Source organism: Zophobas morio, unplaced genomic scaffold (genome assembly GCF_036711695.1).
Source record: "Zophobas morio isolate AGI-343-1 ecotype UQ-CSIRO unplaced genomic scaffold, CSIRO_AGI_Zmor_V1 ptg000028l, whole genome shotgun sequence".
Classification (NCBI taxonomy): Eukaryota; Metazoa; Arthropoda; class Insecta; order Coleoptera; family Tenebrionidae; genus Zophobas; species Zophobas morio.
In genome coordinates, this window is record NW_026972133.1 from 5,146,520 (window position 1) to 5,167,205 (window position 20,686).

The following is a 20,686-nucleotide window of genomic DNA, read 5'->3' on the forward strand; positions in this document are numbered from 1 at the left end:
TGGGAATATTTTAAAGTTATTATAAGCATGGTAAACTTTTGTTCAAAATGTATTTGTTCATCCCTCCTAAAAAAATTGATGACGTCACCCTTAAATTTTGCTGAATAAATCCTATCTAAAATGCAAAAAATATGATGAGTTTGTACTTGTGATTTATCATTCCATTCATATTTTTTAGATTTTCTTAAGAGGTGGTTCTAAAAAATTAATGAAGTCAATTTATTTTATTGATTAAATTAAAGGCAACACTTATTATTAGTATTACACCCTAACCAACCCAATTTGGTAGACACAAAATTTGTTAAAGGAAAAACTCGGTTGAAACATAAGGGTAGCACGCTTATTTACATCGACTTTAACATTACAGACCTGCATTTGTTTTATGCGCTCACTTGGTTCCGCGAATGTGAAATAGGCATGTTTATAATCAACTAATTGTGAATTTCACCGTCAAGAATTAAAATAAAACCCAATGTTTTATATAATAAGCGGAAGTCGAAGCAATAAAACCGATGGTCGTTTTGTTTACAGTTTCTCTGTTTGACTCTCACGTATGCTGTTACGCCTGTCATCTTAAATTAAGAATGTTTATACATACGCGATTTTCAGTTGCCTCTGATACGTATACGTGAGTAAATTGTTTCGTTATTTTATTGATTATTACAAATCAATATTCAAAACGACTCAATTCGTTTTCCCGAAAATTTGAGAATATAATTTTATTCTTAGTATTACACTACATCTATCCCAACTATTATACGTGTCCTTGCAAAAATGTTGATGACGTCATCGCATTTTTTTTTAAATTCCCACTACAAAAATGTAATGAGAAAAAAAACACAATAGGCATGCAGTCGTCAAGTTTCCGACAGCGAGGGAAGTACTGTCTAAACTCTTTAGACCAATTTTTTTATTGATTATAAGAAATCAATATTCAAAACGACCCAATTCATTTTCCCGAAAATTTGGGAATACAATAATTTTATTCTTAGTATTACACTACATCTATCATAACTGATATACGTGTCCTTGCAAAAATGTTGATGACGTCATCACAATTTTTTTTTTAAATTCCCACTACAAAAATGTAATGAGAAAAAAAAACATAATAGGCATGCAGTCGTCAAGTTTCCGACAGCGAGGGAAGTACTGTCTAAACTGCTCTCATCACGGAGGTGTTGCAATCTACGTTAAGGAACATATATCGTATAAGGTTTCTTCTTTTGCGGAGAGCGTTTCTGTCGCGAAAATTATTGAGTGTTGTGCTATTGAATTGTCAGACTTCAATCTTATTGTATTGGGTCTATATAGACCACCTCATGTAGACTGTGTTAACTTGAACTTTTTTTTTGAGACACTTGATCTTATATTGAGCCACTATTCTCAGGTAAGAAATAAATCTCTAATTGTACTGGGAGATTTTAACATACACTTTGAAAAAGACGATGACAGAAGCCTTAAATACCTGCTGGATATCTTGAACAGTTATAACATGGCTTACTTATTAAACAACCCACTAGAATTACTTCTTGTCTCGATAATATTTTAGTAAGTAACGATCACATAAACAAATGTTTTACTCATATTTTTGAGGAGTATATCTCAGATCATTCTGGCCAGCTTCTGAGGATAAACTGTGAGCAGCATGCACCGCATACCAGAACCTTCACGCTTAAACGTATCTTTTCGTCTGTTAACATTAATAAGTTCATTAAATTTTTATCAGGACAAACCTGGGAAAGGGTTTATACCTCAGATGATGTCAATGCTGCTTATAATATTTTTAGCACTACGTTAAATACTCTATTTCAGGAAGCTTTCCCATTTAAGAAAGTATGGTCTACTTATAAAACTAAAGGTGACTTTACTCATGTAGCACCGGCATTAAGAGATTTACGGGAGCAAGTCTCGGTTCTTGGTGAATTAGCTAAAAAATACGATGTCTTCAAAGGTATCTTTTCTATTATAAATAGTAAATATCAAAACAAACTTAGTGAGGTAAAACGGGCTATCAATGATGAACGTGTTAAAAAAGCCAACAACAAAAACAAAGAAATATGGCGCATAATAAAAAGCTGTACAAATAAGTCTAACCGGGGTCCCTCTCAGTTACTGGATAATGGTGTAGCTCTGAGTTCGGCTGAAAGTGCAAATAAATTCAATAGCTACTTTGCTGAAAATGCAGCTAAAGCAGTGAGTTCGTTAACAGATACAATTGACTTTGACTTTATTTATAGTAATATTCCTCTGCACTCTAATTCGTTCTTCTTTTATCCAATAACTTTTGTCGATATACATCATGCTATTGAAAAGTTAAAAAAGACCAACTCTGCAGGCGACGACGGCATCTCCAATAACTTACTGAAAAGTATCGTTGGCTATGTAGCCTTCCCACTTGTTCATATCATTAACTTATCTTTTGAAAGGGGCGAATACCCTGAAGCCCTCAAGACAGCTCTAGTTTTACCTTTATTTAAAAAAGGTGATCCCAACTTAGTAGAAAACTACAGACCTATTAGTTTATTATCAAGCATAGGGAAAGTATTTGAAATTATTGTAAACGATAAGATATTACGTTACTTCGAAAAACATAACCTGCTTAACTTACAGCAGCATGGTTTTAGGAAAAATTTAGGTGTGGACACAGCCCTAAGTAAATTTATTGACTCCATCCACTCGTCCATGGATAACAAATTGGTTACCCTAGGTCTATTCATTGACTACTCAAAGGCATTTGACACTATTGTAACGCCTTTAAATCTATAAACTAATGGGAGGAACGAAAGAGACAAAAAAAGGAAAAAAAAAAATAAATAAATAAAACAAAAGAAAGCTCCCTTACCTGCTTTGTAGACGGCACTTTTGCTCCGACCAGCTTCCAGCGGAGGTGGGGGGTTCGATGTTAACCTTAAGCTGTAGATAAGGTAAAACAACAAAAAAAAAAGGGGGGGCGCCACGAATTTATTTTATAGTGCCGGCCTACGACGTGTATCAATTTCACAACCGCCTAAATTCGAAAACGGAGGACAAGTAGTGTGAAACAACAAGAGAAATATTTAACGTAAAACAAAAAAAAATACTTTATAACGTTAACAACTATAATAATCAAACATAACACGCCAATAAAATAAATTAATACAAAACTAAAATAACGGTAAGAAACAAAACTCGTGAAATCTCTATTCCGTAGATACTAATAATAATAATATTAATTAAAAAAAAAAATCTATATCTATACCTTGTGGTGTGTTACCGCGACTACCTTTCAGAGGTTATAACCAACATCAGATCTGAGGCCGTCAAACGCAAGGCGAATCGCCAGCAAAACCCGTAAGGCGCAAGGATGAAATTTATAAATTAGTTACTCTCAGTTGGTAATAGAGAAATCAAACAAAATTATTAACACAACGTCGAACGAAACTAAACTAATTAAAAATAAATAAATAAATACTAAGTAGAACGGAAAACTTGAAGAACTTATCTGTACGACCGTGCTTAATGTCCACAATGACGATGAGTTGGCTTCCACCGCTTCCACCAATGACAAATCAGCAGTTAGTCGTACAGCTTCAAAAGGCACAAAAAAAGATTTCTGCTCTTCTAGGTCAAATTTGGGGGGCGGGGGGGGGGGGGGACAGAAGAAGAAGAAGGGAAAAAAAAACCAAACGAAAGGACCTGGAACAAGTTTATAAAAGAATTCTAAGCTGCCTGAAAGGATGGATTTGTATAAATTGGGACAGAAAGAGAATTTACGATAATAGGGGAAAAAAAACAACTAATCTTATGATATAAAAAAACTAATTACCTCTAGGTGGTCTGAGGTCCAACTGATTCTCGGAGACAGGGTATGATCCGACGCTAAGCCGTTGCCAAAATTACCTTGGTTGTAACCCACTAGCTGCAGCGAACCGATGATCCGACAGATAGTCGAAGTGTTGGAGTACTAATTGGTTACTATTACAGACACTACACTCCCAAAACACAATAACTCGCTAAGCAGACTTTTGCTCTTCCGAAGAATCAAAAATGAATCAAGAGTAAACAAACTTGACAAAAACGTCGCGTTCCCATAGCAACACCGACTAGGAACGCGCTCAGACTCGTTGATTTCTAATGCTAAAGCAAACAATTTTTAATTACTTTGAAACGTTACACTATGTCGCATCAAATTTTACTCCAGAAACTCCAAAGGCTCGGTTTCCATGGCGTGGCCCTTCAATGGTTTACCTCTTACCTTTCTAATCGTACACACAAAGTATTATATGATAATTCATCTGTATCTGACTCAAGAACGGTCAATATCGGTGTCCCGCAAGGGTCCATTTTGGGACCTACTCTTTTTATTTTATTCACGAATGATCTGGCACGATATATAGAAACAGGCTGTAAAGCACTGCAGGTGTACTATGCGGATGATGCTAATTACTTAATAACCGGGTCGGATGTCGTCACAGTTATTAGTACGCTTCAAACTTTATATGAAAGAGTCCTTTTCTGGTCGGTAAAAAATAAGCTAATTGTAAACAACGATAAAACTGCATGTGTTTTGTTTGATAAGAGTAGCCATAGTAAAATATTGATCGATGATGCACTCAAATCTATTAATCATAATCTTCAAGCACAAGCTTCTACAAAAATACTTGGTGTTTACATTGATTACAAACTTTCCTGGGCACCTCATATTGATATCATCTGTGGAAAGCTTTCTCATGTTTGCTATATGTTAAAAAATGCATCGCTGCACTGCAGTAAAGAAATCTTAAAATCCTTGTACTTTGGTTGTTTTCAGAGTATCATTATGTATGGAGTAGAATACTGGTTTAGATCTTCAGAAGCCGAAACAGTCAGAGTATTTAAGCTTCAAAAATGGGCAATAAGAATTCTAGTTAATATAAGGAAACGAGACTTCTGCCGACATCATTTTAAAAATCAGAAAATTTTGACGCTTTCTAGTCTGTATATTTTCAAAGTGTTGTGCTTTGCTTTTAAAAACCAAAGCCTTTTTACTACGTGTGGGGATAACCACAATTACGAAACACGTAACAGAGATCGTTTATTACCAGAGAAACACTCTACTGCTTTGTATCAGAAAAGTTTGCATTATAATGCCTGTAAGTTCTTTAATGCATTGCCTCAGGTAATTAAGGATGTAAAAAATGTGCACACCTATAAGAGAAATGTAAAGCAAATACTCTTTGAAAAAAAATGCTACTGTTTATCTGACTACTTTTTGTAATGTATGTAACTATACGTAAATCGTCTTTCCTTTTTTCGTTAGCAAACTTTTCTGAATCACAAGAAGAGACTCACCATATTTTGTACATTTTAGATAGGATTTATTCAGCAAAATTTTGTGGTGACGTCATAATTTTTTTAGGGGGGACGACCAAATACGTTTTGATCAAAAATTTACCATGCTTATGATAATTTTAAAATATCTTAAAGATTTCGAAGCATTCGGTTTTGTAGTTCCTGAGTAAATCAGTAAAATAAATTTACGCTTTCATTTATTTTCTTGAATCACCCTGTATATGCAAATCCAAAAAATATGAATGGAGTGATAGATCACAAGTACAGACTGATCATATTTTGTACATTTTAGATATGATTTATTCGGCAAATTTTCGAGCTGACGTCATCAAGTTTTTGGAGGGGATAAGCAAATATATTTTGACTAAACATTTATTATGCTCTTTATAACCTTAAAACATCTGCAAGATGTCAGAGCATTCCGTTTTGTAGTTCCTGATTAAATCAATAAAATATATTTACGCATTCATTAATTTTTTTGAGTCACTCTGTATATGCAAATCCAAAAAATATGAATGGAGTGATAGATCACAAGTACAGGCTCACCATATTTTGTACATTTTAGATATGATTAATTCGGCAAACTTTCGAGCTGACGTCATCAAGTTTTTGGAGGGGATAAGCAAATATATTTCGACTAAACATTTATTATGCTCTTTATGACCTTAAAACATCTGCAAGATTTCAGAGCATTCGGTTTTGTAGTTCCTGATTAAATCAATAAAATATATTTACGCATTCATTAATTTTTTTGAGTCACCCTGTATATGCAAATCCAAAAAATATGAATGGAGTGATAGATCACAAGTACAGACTCATCATATTTTGTACATTTTAGATATGATTTATTCCACAAACTTTTGAGCTGACGTCATCAAATTCAAAATTAAATTGCAAAATGTTGTTGTATGATTTTGATTTTTTTTCCAAAAATCTGGACGTTTCGGGTAAAAACTCAATTCGGAGTCGTAAACTAGATGTGTAGGACTCTATAATTTTATACAATTTAAAACCCATTTACTATGTACAATTTTCAAGTGACGTCATCGCATTTGTGGTGGAGATGACTAGACAAATTCTGGTTAGCATTTTACCATCTGCATGATATTCCTAATATAAGTACAAAATTTCACAACAATCGGTCGGACAAACGGACAGACGGACAGACGGACAGACAGACGGAAATGGGAGACCTATTTCTTCGTCTTCTAGGGGTCATGAAAGATCGAGAAAACGTAAAAGTAGAGAGTCGGCCGACGGACTCGATTACAATACTTCCTTTGCTTACGCTCGGGAAGTAATTAATGAATGCGTGAATTTATTTTATCGATTTAATCAGGAATTACAAAACCGAATGTTTTGAAATCTTGGGAATATGTATTTTAAAGTTATTATAAGCATGGTAAACTTTTGTTCAAAATGTATTTGTTCATCCCTCCTAAAAAAATTGATGACGTCACCCTTAAATTTTGCTGAATAAATCCTATCTAAAATCCAAAAAATATGGTGAGTTTGTACTTGTGATTTATCATTCCATTCATATTTTTTAGATTTTCTTAAGAGGTGGTTCAAAAAAATTAATGAAGTCAATTTATTTTATTGATTAAATTAAAGGCAACACTTATTATTAGTATTACACCCCAACCAACCCAATTTGGTAGACACAAAATTTGTTAAAGGAAAAACTCGGTTGAAACACGCTTATTTGCATCGACATTAACATTACAGACCTGCATTTGTTTTATGCGCTCACTTGGTTCCGCGAATGTGGAATAGACATGTTTATAATTAACCAATTGTGAATTTCACCGTCAAGAATTAAAATAAAACCCAATGTTTCATATAATAAGCGGAAGTCGAAGCAATTAAACCGATGGTCGTTTTGTTTACAGTTTCTCTGTTTGACTCTCACGTATGCTGTTACGCTAGTCATCTTAAATTAAGAATGTTTATACATAAACGATTTTCAGTTGCCCCTCATATTACTAGACAGCGGATTTCTGTCGGGCTACGTCACGATTATAGGGGGGGGGCGTGCTGGATTCCATAAATATAATTAACGATTTATTAATCAAACTGCTAAGTAAATGAGAACGGGAATTAACAGCAGAGTGCAACGAAACAGCGTTATTCTAATCTCAAATAAACGAAGTGCAGTCCGCAACCGCAATGAATTCGCATCCCGTACGAGCCGTACCGAGTTTGGCCTTGCCTAGCCCGACAGAAATCCGCTCTCTAGATATTACACACCGGCGCCGTATACGTGAGTAAATTGTTTCGTTATTTTATTGATTATAAGAAATCAATATTCAAAACGACCCAATTCATTTTCCCGAAAATTTGGGAATACAATAATTTTATTCTTAGTATTACACTACATCTATTCCAAATGATATACGTGTCCTTGCAAAAATGTTGATGTCGTCATCACAATTTTTTTTTAAATTCCCACTACAAAAATGTAGTGAGAAAAAAAAACACAATAGGCATGCAGTCGCCAAGTTTCCGACAGCGAGGGAAGTACTGTCTAAACTCTTTAGACCAATTTTTTTGGGCGATTTTAATATCTCTGAATACGTTGAATGTGCAAAAAAACGGAAGACATCTAATTTATTCAATCTTTATAATAATTTTATTTCTTTAAATAGCATTAAACAACACAACAGTATTACCAATACACATACAAGGATATTAGACATTTTTACTTCCCGAGCGTAAGCAAAGAAAGTATTGTAATCGAGTCCGTCGGCCGACTCTCTACTTTTACGTTTTCTCGATCTTTCATGACCCCTAGAAGACGAAGAAATAGGTCTCCCATTTCCGTCTGTCTGTCCGTCTGTCCGTCTGTCCGTCGGTCCGTCTGTCCGTTTGTCCGACCGATTGTTGTGAAATTTTGTACTTATACTAGGAATATCATGCAGATGGTAAAACGCTAACCAGAATTTGTCTAGTCATCTCCACCACAAATGCGATGACGTCACTTGAAAATTGTACATAGTAAATGGGTTTTAAATTGTATAAAATTATAGAGTCCTACACATGTAGTTTACGACTCCGAATTGAGTTTTTACCCGAAACGTCCAGATTTTTGGAAAAAAAATCAAAATCATACAACAACATTTTGCAATTTAATTTTGAATCTGCTAACCCGAATGTTTTAAAATGTTGCAGATGTTTTAAGGCTCTAAAGAGCATCATAAATCTTTAGTCAAAATATGTTTGGTTATCCCCTCCAAAAACTTGATGACGTCAGCTCAAAAGTTTGCGGAATAAATCCTATCTAAAATGTACAAAATATGATGAGTCTGTACTTGTGATTTATCATTCCATTCATATTTTTGGATTTGCATATACAGGTAACTCAAAAAATTAATGAATGCGTGAATTTATTTTAATCAGCAATTACAAAACCGAATGCTTTGAAATCTTGGAGATATTTTAAAGTTATTATAAGCATAGTAAACTTTTGTTCAAAATATTTGTTCATCCCTCCTTAAAAAATTGATGACGTCACCCTTAATTTGGCTGAATAAATCCTATCTAAAATGCAAAAAATATGATGAGTTTGTACTTGTGATTTATCTATCATTCATTCATATTTTTTAGATTTTCTTAAGGGGTGGCTCAAAAAAATTAATGAAGTCAATTTATTTTATTGATTAAATTAAAGGCAACACTTATTATTAGTATTACATTGGACCAACCCAATTCAGTAGACACAAAATTTTTTAAAGTAAAAACTCGGTTGAAACATAAGGGTAGCACGCTTATTTACATCGACTTTAATATTACAGACGCGCATTTGTTTTGTGCGCTGACAGGGTTCCGCGAATGTGGAATAGACATGTTTATAATCAACCAATTGTGAATTCCACCGTCAAAAATTAAAATAAAACCCAATGTTTTATATAATAAGCGGAAGTCGAAGCAATAAAACCGATGGTCGTTTTGTTTACAGTTTCTCTGTTTGACTCTCACGTATGCTGTTACGCTTGTCATCTTAAATTAAGAATGCTTATACATACACGATTTTCAGTTCCCTCTCATATTACACGCCGGCGCCGTATACGTGAGTAAATTGTTTCGTTATTTTATTGATTATAACAAATCAATATTCAAAACGACCCAATTCATTTTCCCGAAAATTTGGGAATACAATAATTTTATTCTTAGTATTACACTACATCTATCTCAACTGATATACGTGTCCTTGCAAAAATGTTGATGACGTCATCGCAATTTTTTTTTTAAATTCCCAATACAAAAATGTAATGAGAAAAGAAACACAATAGGCATGCAGTCGTCAAGTTTCCGACAGCGAGGGAAGTACTGTCTAAACTCTTTAGACCAATTTTTTGTGAATGATTTTGGCTGCGTTGTCGTGTCTAGCTTTGTAGTCAGGTTGTGCCAGGATGCTGCAGGAGGAGATTATGTGCGCTATCGTTTCAGGTTTTGCTTTGCAGAGGCGACAGAATTCGTTTCTTATGTTCGGATCTTTGATGATGTATTTTCTGTAATTCTTGGTATTGATTACTTGGTCTTGAATAGCAAAGACAAATCCTTCTGTTTCGGCATAAAAACTTGATTTTTTTTAACCAAATCAATGACATCTTCTTGTTGACATGAGTTTCTTCTAAGTCTTTGTAGAATTGTCCATGTAGTTGTTTTTGTTTTATCCCACTTATTATTTTGTCTATTGTGTGGGGGGTGTGGATTTCTTCGGTGTTCGACAGATTTAAGGGTGTGTGGTTCAAATCTGCTCTTGTGATGGTGCGAAACATTTCATTTCTTTCTGCTCGTTTCAAAAAATACTTCTTCAGATCTGAGATTTGTCTCTGATATAAGTTTTCTAGGTTTTGGAAACCCCTTCCTCCATTCTGTCTTGGTAATGAGAATCTTTCAGTGGACGATTTTGGATGATGCCTTCTATACTGTGTGAAGATTTTCCTTGTTGCGATGTTTAAATTTTCAAGATCAGTTTTGGACCATTTAATGACTCCAAAATAATATGTTAGCACTGGAACGCAGAATGTATTTACTGCTTTCATTAAATTTTTTCCATTTAACTGTGTCTTCAATATTAATTTTAATCTCGCTAGGTATTGATCTTTCAACTGTGTTTTCGTTTTGGTGTGATTGATGTGGGAGGATTGACAGAAACCCAGATATTTGTATGTATCATAATCAATGCCTATCATTACTTGGTCTTAATACTCGTAATGATAGAAGTCTTGCCTGAATGCCGGTCATTTCCTAGTCAGTGGTGGGTCTTAATAATAACTTTATTTTCCTATAGGCCTTACGTCCAAATACAGGTAAAAAACAAAGAGAAAACAACTTAAATAAAACAGCATTGTACATAATGTTTAGTAAAATAAAAAAAAACATGTATAATATAATATGTAAGTATAATAATGATAATAACTCCCCTCTACATAATTACTTACAATCTAAAACTAATACCTATAAACAGAATAAGTCAAGTATATTAATTAAATTAATGTATAACCGAAAATTTATTTTTGGTCTTATTTATAACGCTGGACTTATTGTCAAAGAAAATATCACTTCCATTACCATATATATTAACGTTAGTCCTCATGATGTATAAAGGGCTTCTTTTTATAATGCTTGTGCGTGGTATCCTTAGATAGAAACTCTCTTATGACCGGAACATAAGATGCCATGTGCAAGCCTTTACTGAAAAACCAGAACGGAATTTCTTTAGTAATAACAGACTTGACGTTTGCTTTAATTGCATTCTGAATGCACTTTATTCTTGCATTGACAATTTCTTGAATCTTGGGCCCCATGTGTTTCAGCTTAAAAAGTTTTTTAGTATCATCTTGTACGCTTTTGGCAGTGATCTCTTCTCCGTCTTGAAATTTCTTATTTTCGTTAAGAAACTTTATCAATTCATCGTGCTTTTTTAAAGCGCTCTCTAGATTGAAAACGACTTTGGAATTATCTTCGCTTCCAAGACTCCTCATGCTGAAAACACAATTATCTAGTTAATAGTTTTAGAAAAAAAAAAACTGAGCGAAAGTAATTTAGAGCGAACTTTCTTCGACATAGAGAAAATAAGACAAAAGACAGACGGTAGGAAACGGAAGAACGTAAGTACCTTTCAAGTGATAAGTTGAGGTACTCCCTGTAAGTATCGTATGCAGTTGTGATGAAATTGTTTTCCAAAAAATGCGCAAACTTCGCAGTATAATTGCTGATGCACTGCTCCTCCTCGATGAGTTCGTCTTTTTCCTGCACCAAGCTCTTCATGAGTTCATCGCGCTGTTCTTTTTCGCTCTTGTGAGTTGTCTGCACACTTTCGTCCACGATCTGCTTTTTCACAATTTTAGTTTCGTAGTAGATATTCATGTGTTTCGAACCAGAACATTTGCATTGTTTACAAATAAAATCAAGAAAACCAATTACGCTGCAAAACCTGAGACTCCAATGTCCCATTTTTTCGTAGTTAATTATTCCTATCCAACACGGATCCAGACATTTTGTTTTATACCGAAACTTTGTCATGTTTCCGACCTGGAAAATGTGTTACTTGTACACACAGTCAGAAGATGCAGCCAACAGAGATTTTTCTTACCTCGACGGGCTCGACACAACTCAAATTTGTACAAACCAAAACCGGATGGTCGAGAGGAACTATTTCCAAGTCGACGGTTGGTTTATATCGTTTTTTCTTCAGTTCAGTGATGCTTAAGTTTGTTTCCTTCAATTCTTCCTCCTTGTTTTGGAGTTCTATGATCTTTTGTTGTAAGAGCTGAAAAATGTCCGACAACGGTTTCGATAATCCAAGAATCAAATTCTTCATTTTGTTAAGGCTGACGGTGTGCCTTACATCATGAGGCTCCAGTGTTGCTATGTGAACCATGAATCTAAAAAATTAACCAGAAATGATTTTTTTATTGTTGCAGCGATAACTCAGTTATAAAAATGCGAGTACATTTTTATTCGAAAAAGCGACCAGGATAGATTTGATAGACGAATTATATAAAAATTAAACTTGGTCTTCGGAAGAGCTATTGTGGATGATCTGGAAAAGCTATCAGATTTATAAATCAGATTTGTATATCTAAATATAAAAATCTGATAACTCATAGGAAACTTGGAATACTTGTGACTTCTCGTAATAATTATAACGTAATAATGTTCGTGAAAACCAAATGAAGTGAACTTAAAAATAATAATTGGTCGAAGGTTGCTTCGAAAGAATTTCCCTCGCCCCTGAAGCACGTCCCAAAAAATCCCGCTTCTTTGAAAAATTATATACATTTTTTGCGACTTCCCACGCTCCTGAAGTACAATGAAACATATCCAGCATTTTCAAAAAATTGGTCTAAAGAGTTTAGACAGTACTTCCCTCGCTGTCGGAAACTTGACGACTGCATGCCTATAGTGTTTTTTTTGTCATAACATTTTTGTAGTGGGAATTAAAAAAAAAAATTGCGATGACGTCATCAACATTTTTGCAAGGACAAGTATATCAGTTGGGATAGATGTAATGTAATACTAAGAATAAAATTATTGTATTCCCAAATTTTCGGAAAAATGAATTGGGTCGTTTTGAATATTGATTTGTTATAATCAATAAAATAACGAAACAATTTACTCACGTATACGGCGCCGGTGTCTAATATGAGAGGCAACTGAAAATCGTTTATGTATAAACATTCTTAATTTAAGATGACAAGCGTAACAGCATACGTGAGAGTCAAACAGAGAAATTGTAAACAAAACGACCATCGGTTTTATTCCTTCGACTTCCGGTTATTATATAAAACATTGGGTTTTATTTTAATTTTTGACGGTGGACTTCACAATTGGTTGATTATAAACATGTCTATTCCACATTCGCGGAACCTAGTCAGCGCATAAAACCAATGCACGTCTGTAATGTTAAAGTCGATGTAAATAAGCGTGCTACCCTTATGTTTCAACCGAGTTTTTACTTTAAAAAATTTTGTGTCTACCAAATTGGGTTGGTCCAATGTAATACTAATAATAATAAGTCTTGCCTTTAATTTAATCAATAAAATAAATTGACTTCATTAATTTTTTTGAGCCACCTCTTAAGAAAATCTAAAAAATATGAATGGAATGATAAATCACAAGTACAAACTCATCATATTTTTACTTCCCGAGCGTAAGCAAAGAAAGTATTGTAATCAAGTCCGTCGGCCGACTCTCTACTTTTACGTTTTCTCGATCTTTTATGACCCCTAGAAGACGAAGAAATAGGTCTCCCATTTCCGTCTGTCTGTCCGTCTGTCCGTCCGTCTGTCCGTCTGCCGTCCCGGATTTTTATTAGACAGATAATCTCCGAAAGTACTCGACCGATTGTTGTGAAATTTTGTACTTATATTAAGAATATCATGTAGATGGTTAAACGCTAACCAAAATTTGTCTAATCATCCCCACCACTAATGCGATGACGTCACTTAAAAATTGTACATAGTAAATGGGTTTTCAATTGTATAAAATAACATAGTCCTACACATGTAGTTTACAACTCCGAATCGACTTTTCACCCGAAACGTCCAGATTTTTCGAAAAAAAATCAAAATTATAAAACAACATTTTGAAATTTAATTTTTAATCTGCTAACCAGAATGCTTTGAAATGTTGCAGATGTTTTAAGGCTATAAAGAGCATCATAAATCTTTAGTCAAAAAATATTTGCTTATCCCCTCCAAAAAATTGATGACGTCAGCTCAAAAGTTTGTGGAATAAATCATATCTAAAATGTACAAAATATGATGAGTCTGTACTTGTAATTTATCACTCCATTCATATTTTTTGGATTTGCATATACAGGGTGACTCAAAAAAATTAATTATTGTGTAAATATATTTTATTGATTTAATCAGGAACTACAAAACCGAATGCTCTGAAATCTTGCAGATGTTTTAAGGTTATAAAGAGCATAATAACTGTTTAGTCAAAATATATTTGCTTATCCCCTCCAAAAACTTGATGACGTAAGCTCGAAAGTTTGCCGAATATATCCTATCTAAACTGTACAAAATATGATGAGTCTGTACTTGTGATTTATCACTCTATTGATTTTTTTTGGATTTGCATATACAGGGTGACTCAAAAAAATTAATGAATGCTTAAATTTATTTTATTGATTTAATCAGGAACTACAAAACCGAATGCTTTGAAATCTTGCAGATGTTTTAAGGTTATAAAGAGCATAATAAATTTTTAGTCAAAATATATTTGGTTATCTTCTACAAAAAACTGATGACGTCAGCTCAAAACTTTGCCGAATAAATCGAATCTAAAATTTACAAAATATGATGAGTCTGTACTTGTGATTTATCATTCCATTCATATTTTTGGATTTGCATATGCAGGGTGACTCAAAAAAATTAATGAATGCGTGAATTTATTTTATCGATTTAAGCAGGAATTACAAAACCGAATGCTTTGAAATCTTGGAGATATTTTAAAGTTATTATAAGCATGGTAAACTTTTGTTCAAAATGTATTTGTTTATCCCTCCTAAAAAAATTGATGACATCACCCTTAAATTTTGCTGAATATATCCTATCTAAAATGCAAAAAATATGATGAGTTTGTACTTGTGATTTATCATTCCATTCATATTTTTTAGATTTTCTTAAGAGGTGGCTCAAAAAAATTAATGAATAAGTCAATTTATTTTATTGATTAAATTAAAGGCAACACTTATTATTAGTATTACACCCCAACCAACCCAATTTGGTAGACACAAAATTTGTTAAAGGAAAAACTCGGTTGAAACATAAGGTTAGCACGCTTATTTACATCGACTTTAACATTACAGACCTGCATTTGTTTTATGCGATCACTTGGTTCCGCGAATGTGGAATAGACATGTTTATAATCAACCAATTGTGAATTTTACCGTCAAGAATTGAAATAAAACCCAATGTTTTATATAATAAACGGAAGTCGAAGCAATAAAACCGATGGTCGTTTTGTTTACAGTTTCTCTGTTTGACTCTCACGTATGCTGTTACGCTTGTCATCTTAAATTAAGAATGTTTATACATAAACGATTTTCAGTTGCCTCTCATATTACTAGACAGCGGATTTCTGTCGGCCTACGTCACGATTATAGGTGGGGACGCGCTGGTTCGCCGAGACTCAGTAGCGGGTGATAGATAATCACTGAATTTAATCGGTACTAATTCCATAAATATGATTAACGATTTATTAATCAAACGGCTAAGTAAATGAGAACGGGAATTAACAGCAGAGTGCAACGAAACAGCGTTATTCTAATCTCAAATAAACGAAGTGCAGTCCGTAACCGCAATGAATTCGCATCCCGTACGAGCCGTACCGAGTTTGGCTTTGCCTAGCCCGACAGAAATCCGCTCTCTACATATTACACATCGGCGCCGTATACGTGAGTAAATTGTTTCGTTATTTTATTGATTATAACAAAATCAATATTCAAAACGACCCAATTCATTTTCCCGAAAATTTGGGAATACAATAATTTTATTCTTAGTATTACACTACATCTATCCCAACTGATATACGTGTCCTTGCAAAAATGTTGATGACGTCATCGCAATTTTTTTTTTAATTCCCACTACAAAAATGTAATGAGAAAAAAAACACAATAGGCATGCATTCGTCAAGTTTCCGACAGCGAGGGAAGTACTGTCTAAACTCTTTAGACCAATTTTTCCATTTTAGATAGGATTTATTCAGCAAAATTTAAGGGTGACGTCATCAATTTTTTTAGGAGGGATGAACAAATACATTTTGAACAAAAGTTTACCATGCTTATAATAACTTTAAAATATCTCCAAGATTTCAAAGCATTCGGTTTTGTATTTCCTGATTAAATCGATAAAATAAATTCACACATTCATTAATTTTTTTCAGTCACCCTGTATATGCAAATCGAAAAAATTTGAATGGAATGATAAATCACAAGAAGAGACTCACCATATTTTGTACATTTGAGATAGGATTTATTCAGCAAAATTTTGTGGTGACGTCATAAATTTTTTAGGGGGGGGACGACCAAATACATTTTGATCAAAAATTTACCATGCTTATGATAATTTTAAAACATCTTCAAGATTTCAAAGCATTCGGTTTTGTAGTTCCTGAGTAAATCAGTAAAATAAATTTTGCGCATTCATTAATTTTTTTGAGTCACCCTGTATATGCAAATCCAAAAAATATGAATGGAGTGATATATCACAAGTACAGACGCATCATATTTTGTACATTTTAGATAGGAATAATTCGGCAAACTTTTAAGCTGACGTCATCAAGTCCTTGGAGGGGTAACCAAATATATTTTGACTAAAGATTTATAATGCTCCTTAAAGCCTTAAAACATCTGCTACATTTCAAAACATTCGGATTAGCAGATTCAAAATTAAATTGCAAAATGTTCTTTTATAATTTTGATTTTTTTTCCAAAAAACTGGACGTTTCGGGTAAAAACTGAATTCGGAGTCGTAAACTACATGTGTAGGACTATGTTATTTTATACAATTTAAGACCCATTTACTATGTACAATTTTGTCATCGTATTAGTGGTGGGGATGATTAGACAAATTTTGGTGAGCGTTTTACCATCTACATGATATTCCTAATATAAGTACAAAATTTCACAACAATCGGTCCAGTACTTGCGGAGATTATCTGTCTAAGAAAAATCCGGGATGGCAGACAGACGGACAGACGGACAGACGGACAGACGGACGGACAGACGGACAGACGGACGGACAGACGGACAGACAGACGGAAATGGGAGACCTATTTCTTCGTCTTCTAGGGGTCATGATAGATCGAGAAAACGTAAAAGTAGAGAGTCGGCCGACGGACTCGATTACAATACTTCCTTTGCTTACGCTCGGGAAGTAAAAATTATAAAATTTTTATTTTTTGATAACCCTTCGAAGTTAAAATAGAGATATGATATTTTGTGATGACTTGATCAACATTTTTCCGAGATCACATATTTTAGTTTGGATAAATGCAGTATAATTGTCCGTTGGTGGGGATGTTTATCTAAATTTTAGTTAGCGTAAGTATTTCCATCTTCACGGTATTCCTAACACACAGTAGCAGACAAACAGATGGACACGGGAAAACATAAAAATAGTTTACGCTCAGAAGGTAAAATACAGTTTTCAAGGCGTAGCAACGCGCGCCGGGTACAGCTAGTTTTTAATAATTATACAAGTAGAGGAGGTTATTTGAGTATTGCATAATCAATATCAACATTGGGCCAGTTTACAAGAACGGGGACGGCACTATAGAGAATAAACTTCTTTTCACTCGAAATGTCGACATAAACATTATCATTTATCAGTATCTTCCAGATAGATATATTCAAAATAGACTTGAAGTATTGGATTATCGTCAAAAGGTAATATAATATAAATGAACTCTAATGTATAGCTTTATTTTGTTTGTTATTTTGTACATCAATATATGTTATTTCATTGACATATGTGTTGCTTTGACAAGATCCATTTTCAAATTAACCATCGACTAATGCGTGCAACCAATCCAAAGGCATAAAAATGTTAATTTTGACCAATAGCAAACGTTTTCCATTAATTAAACACAACTCCACCTTTAATCAGTGATTAAACGTAACCTTACCTTAATTTATTCACTGTCAAACTTGACACTTTAAAAGCCAAAATGTTGATAATCTAATAAAAATTTAATTATTGATTTTGTTTTATGCATTAATCCTCCGAATACGAGTATAGTTAATTCAAACTATTCATATAGTCATTTAAATTTTCAAGTTTAACCCCCAAATTTTCACTCACCTGAGATAATTTTTTATTTAAACGAATAGTACTTATTTGTAATTATTAAGATGCATACCTTCGAATTTCGTCGGAAGAATAGGTCCAGCTTCTCTGACAGCTATTCATCGTCTCTATGGCCAAATTTACCTTTTTCTCTAACGCCAGCAACAGTTTAAAAGATTCGTTGTCGATACAAAAAATGTTATCCTTTGATATGGAAATATTCTCCCTGATTTTTTTCGTCATATCTATCAAAATGGGCAGCGTAGAACCTGGGTTGTAATCATTGCTTTTGGTATTCGTAAACAGAAAAACCACGTTCTTGCAGGCGCTCTTGTGAAACTGCGACAAGATCCGTTTCACACAATATTGAAAAAATATCGTATTCCTCTCGTTCGAAGACTTCATTAATAAACAGATGGCGTTTATATGATTCAGTTGGTCCAGATAGGCTAAGATTTCTTCGCAGTGTTGTTCGTCCTTTTCCACGCTCCCGGTGTCCCCAAAGCCCGGAGTGTCGATCAGGCGGATGAGTCTGTTGTTCGTTGGGAATACGTACGATTTAACTGACTGGGTGGCCGACGAGCCCACCTGTTGTTTTTCGTTGTCATCTTTGCCCACTTTTATCGTTTTCGAGTTGGTTTTCGGATCGTAGATTGTGAATTGTGTTGGTATAAGGACAACTGTTTTCTTTTTTTTGGCCTCGTCGAAGGTTTCGCTGTTCACGTAGTTGGCGAAGGAGTTGATGAATGTGGATTTTCCTACTCCGGTTTCGCCAAGTAGAAGGATGTTGATGGTGTTGGAGTTATCTTCGATGTAGCGATTGGCGCTGGTGTCACAAAGGCCCTGCGAAAAATTCAGTATCTTTGATGCAATTAACGTTTTGAAAAACTAAAGAAGCACAGAATAAAAATGGAAATTGGTGTTTTATTTTGAAATAATATGAAACAATTGTGCGAGAGAGATTATTTCTGAGAGTAATGGCTTCATATTTGTGAAATTTTAGATCTGATTTTGAAAAAAACAATGTAGAAAAATTTTACAATCGTAGAAAGTTCAAATCAAATCCCATGAAATCTTCTGTACGTTTTAAAATTATTATAAGTGTGGTAAATTGTTAGTCAAAATTTATCTGATTATCCTTGTTAAGATAGTGGCACAATGTTTTGAACCAACATAATGGTTTGATAAACTTAGTAGCTCATTGTTAAAAATATTTGTAGATAAAGCACTTAAACCGATTAACATCGGCTTTATTCAACAACTTGTGTAATTCAATTTGAAATATACCTAGACTTCTTTTGCTAAAATAAAATGACATGCCTGTATGTATATACTCGTATTTCTTGAAATAATCCCACCGATTTTTGTGAAGAGATTAATTAATGAATTTGGATTATAGGATTACAGCTAAAGACAATAAGAAAATGTCTGACCAAAATTCCAAGGATGTCGTTTTGATAGTTTCTCTTAAATTTAAGTAGTTTAGACAACAGACGCTAAAAATCAACACATAAAAGTTAAAGCAGCGCTAGTTATCTAAATCTGTCATGACTAAGTTCTTCACTCTTAAAAATTTCCAATTTAAATTTCCAACAAATAGTCAAATCTTCCAAGTCAAGTACATTTTTAAAAATCACTTGACACACTGGTATCCAGTTAATTCGTAAACGAATAATTACTGAGACAAGGATTTGAGATTGATACCAATAGTTATGGCTTAACCACCCTCGTAAGAACCATCCCAATTAAATAAGCTTAACGAAACAAACCGCACTGAGATCGGTTCAGGCGTTTGTGAGCCTAGAGAGAGAGAGAGAGAGAGAGAGAGAGAGAAATAGAGATTGACGAGGGGGTCAAAGTTATAACTACTAGGCGGAAATTTATCTTACGGATGCAATTCCCCAGTTGAAGCAAGGTGTGTTTTACGGCGAGTAGCGGGGACGCTTTGATCTGGTCCACAAGGTCGTAGCCAGTGCGTCGCTAGGAGTGTTTACAGCTTGTTAAAAAACTACTTCTATATTACTACATTACTTCAAATAATAATACTCGATGCCCTTTTTAATTTTTCAAACACAGGACCACATATTTGTGATCTTGAAATGTTATATTATGTTGATATATCTATCGCCTATCGCCGCGACAGCACTGGATCTAGCGTATGAAACACAATTCCGCGCGTTGGTTATAACACACCTCTTTTTGTGTCAGGGATTAAAAAAGACAACTTACCAAATCACTACCTTCATTGGCAGTCTTTTTCTTTTCTTCTTCGACGGTATTAGATGTCGCGAAGTTGGTCGTTTTAGAAACTTTTTTTTCAGCACCGTTGAATGACAGATTCATTTTTTCTTGTAATTTTCTTTCGGGTGGTCGATAACATTTTGAATGATTATTGAAGGTTCTTAGAACATTTGAGGAATGTGCGTAGTTATTATCTTAAGATAAAATTACCCAAGGAGAATTCGTCAGTTATCTAGTTAGTTTTTTTTAACGGAAAAACCCATTTGCGAATATATAATTATTAATTACACATGAACATGACGTACTCGTTGATAAAGAAATGATAG

General features: G+C 34.0%; 1 protein-coding gene across 1 annotated transcript; it reads right to left on the bottom strand.

The window, feature by feature from the left end:
- Positions 1–10,704: 10,704 nt before the first annotated feature.
- LOC135136946 (uncharacterized) lies at positions 10,705–20,591 on the bottom strand. The gene is made up of 5 exons (XM_064066443.1): positions 20,349–20,591; positions 18,193–18,962; positions 11,912–12,203; positions 11,435–11,850; positions 10,705–11,301 (listed from the first exon to the last, which is right to left on the bottom strand). The coding sequence occupies exons 1-5, from the start codon at positions 20,460–20,462 to the stop codon at positions 10,902–10,904; spliced, it is 1,992 nt and encodes a 663-aa protein (XP_063922513.1). The 5' UTR covers positions 20,463–20,591; the 3' UTR covers positions 10,705–10,901.
- Positions 20,592–20,686: the final 95 nt, after the last annotated feature.

Bases quoted from the DNA above. Each gene is read 5' to 3' on its own strand.
- LOC135136946 (XM_064066443.1), bottom strand. From the start codon at position 20,462: ATGAATCTGTCATTCAACGGTGCTGAAAAAAAAGTTTCTAAAACGACC. The intron at 18,963-20,348 runs GTAAGTTGTCTT...AATTTTTCGCAG, and splicing joins CCAATGAAGGTAGTGATTTG to GGCCTTTGTGACACCAGCGC. The intron at 11,851-11,911 runs GTAAGAAAAATC...CACATTTTCCAG, and splicing joins GTTGTGTCGAGCCCGTCGAG to GTCGGAAACATGACAAAGTT.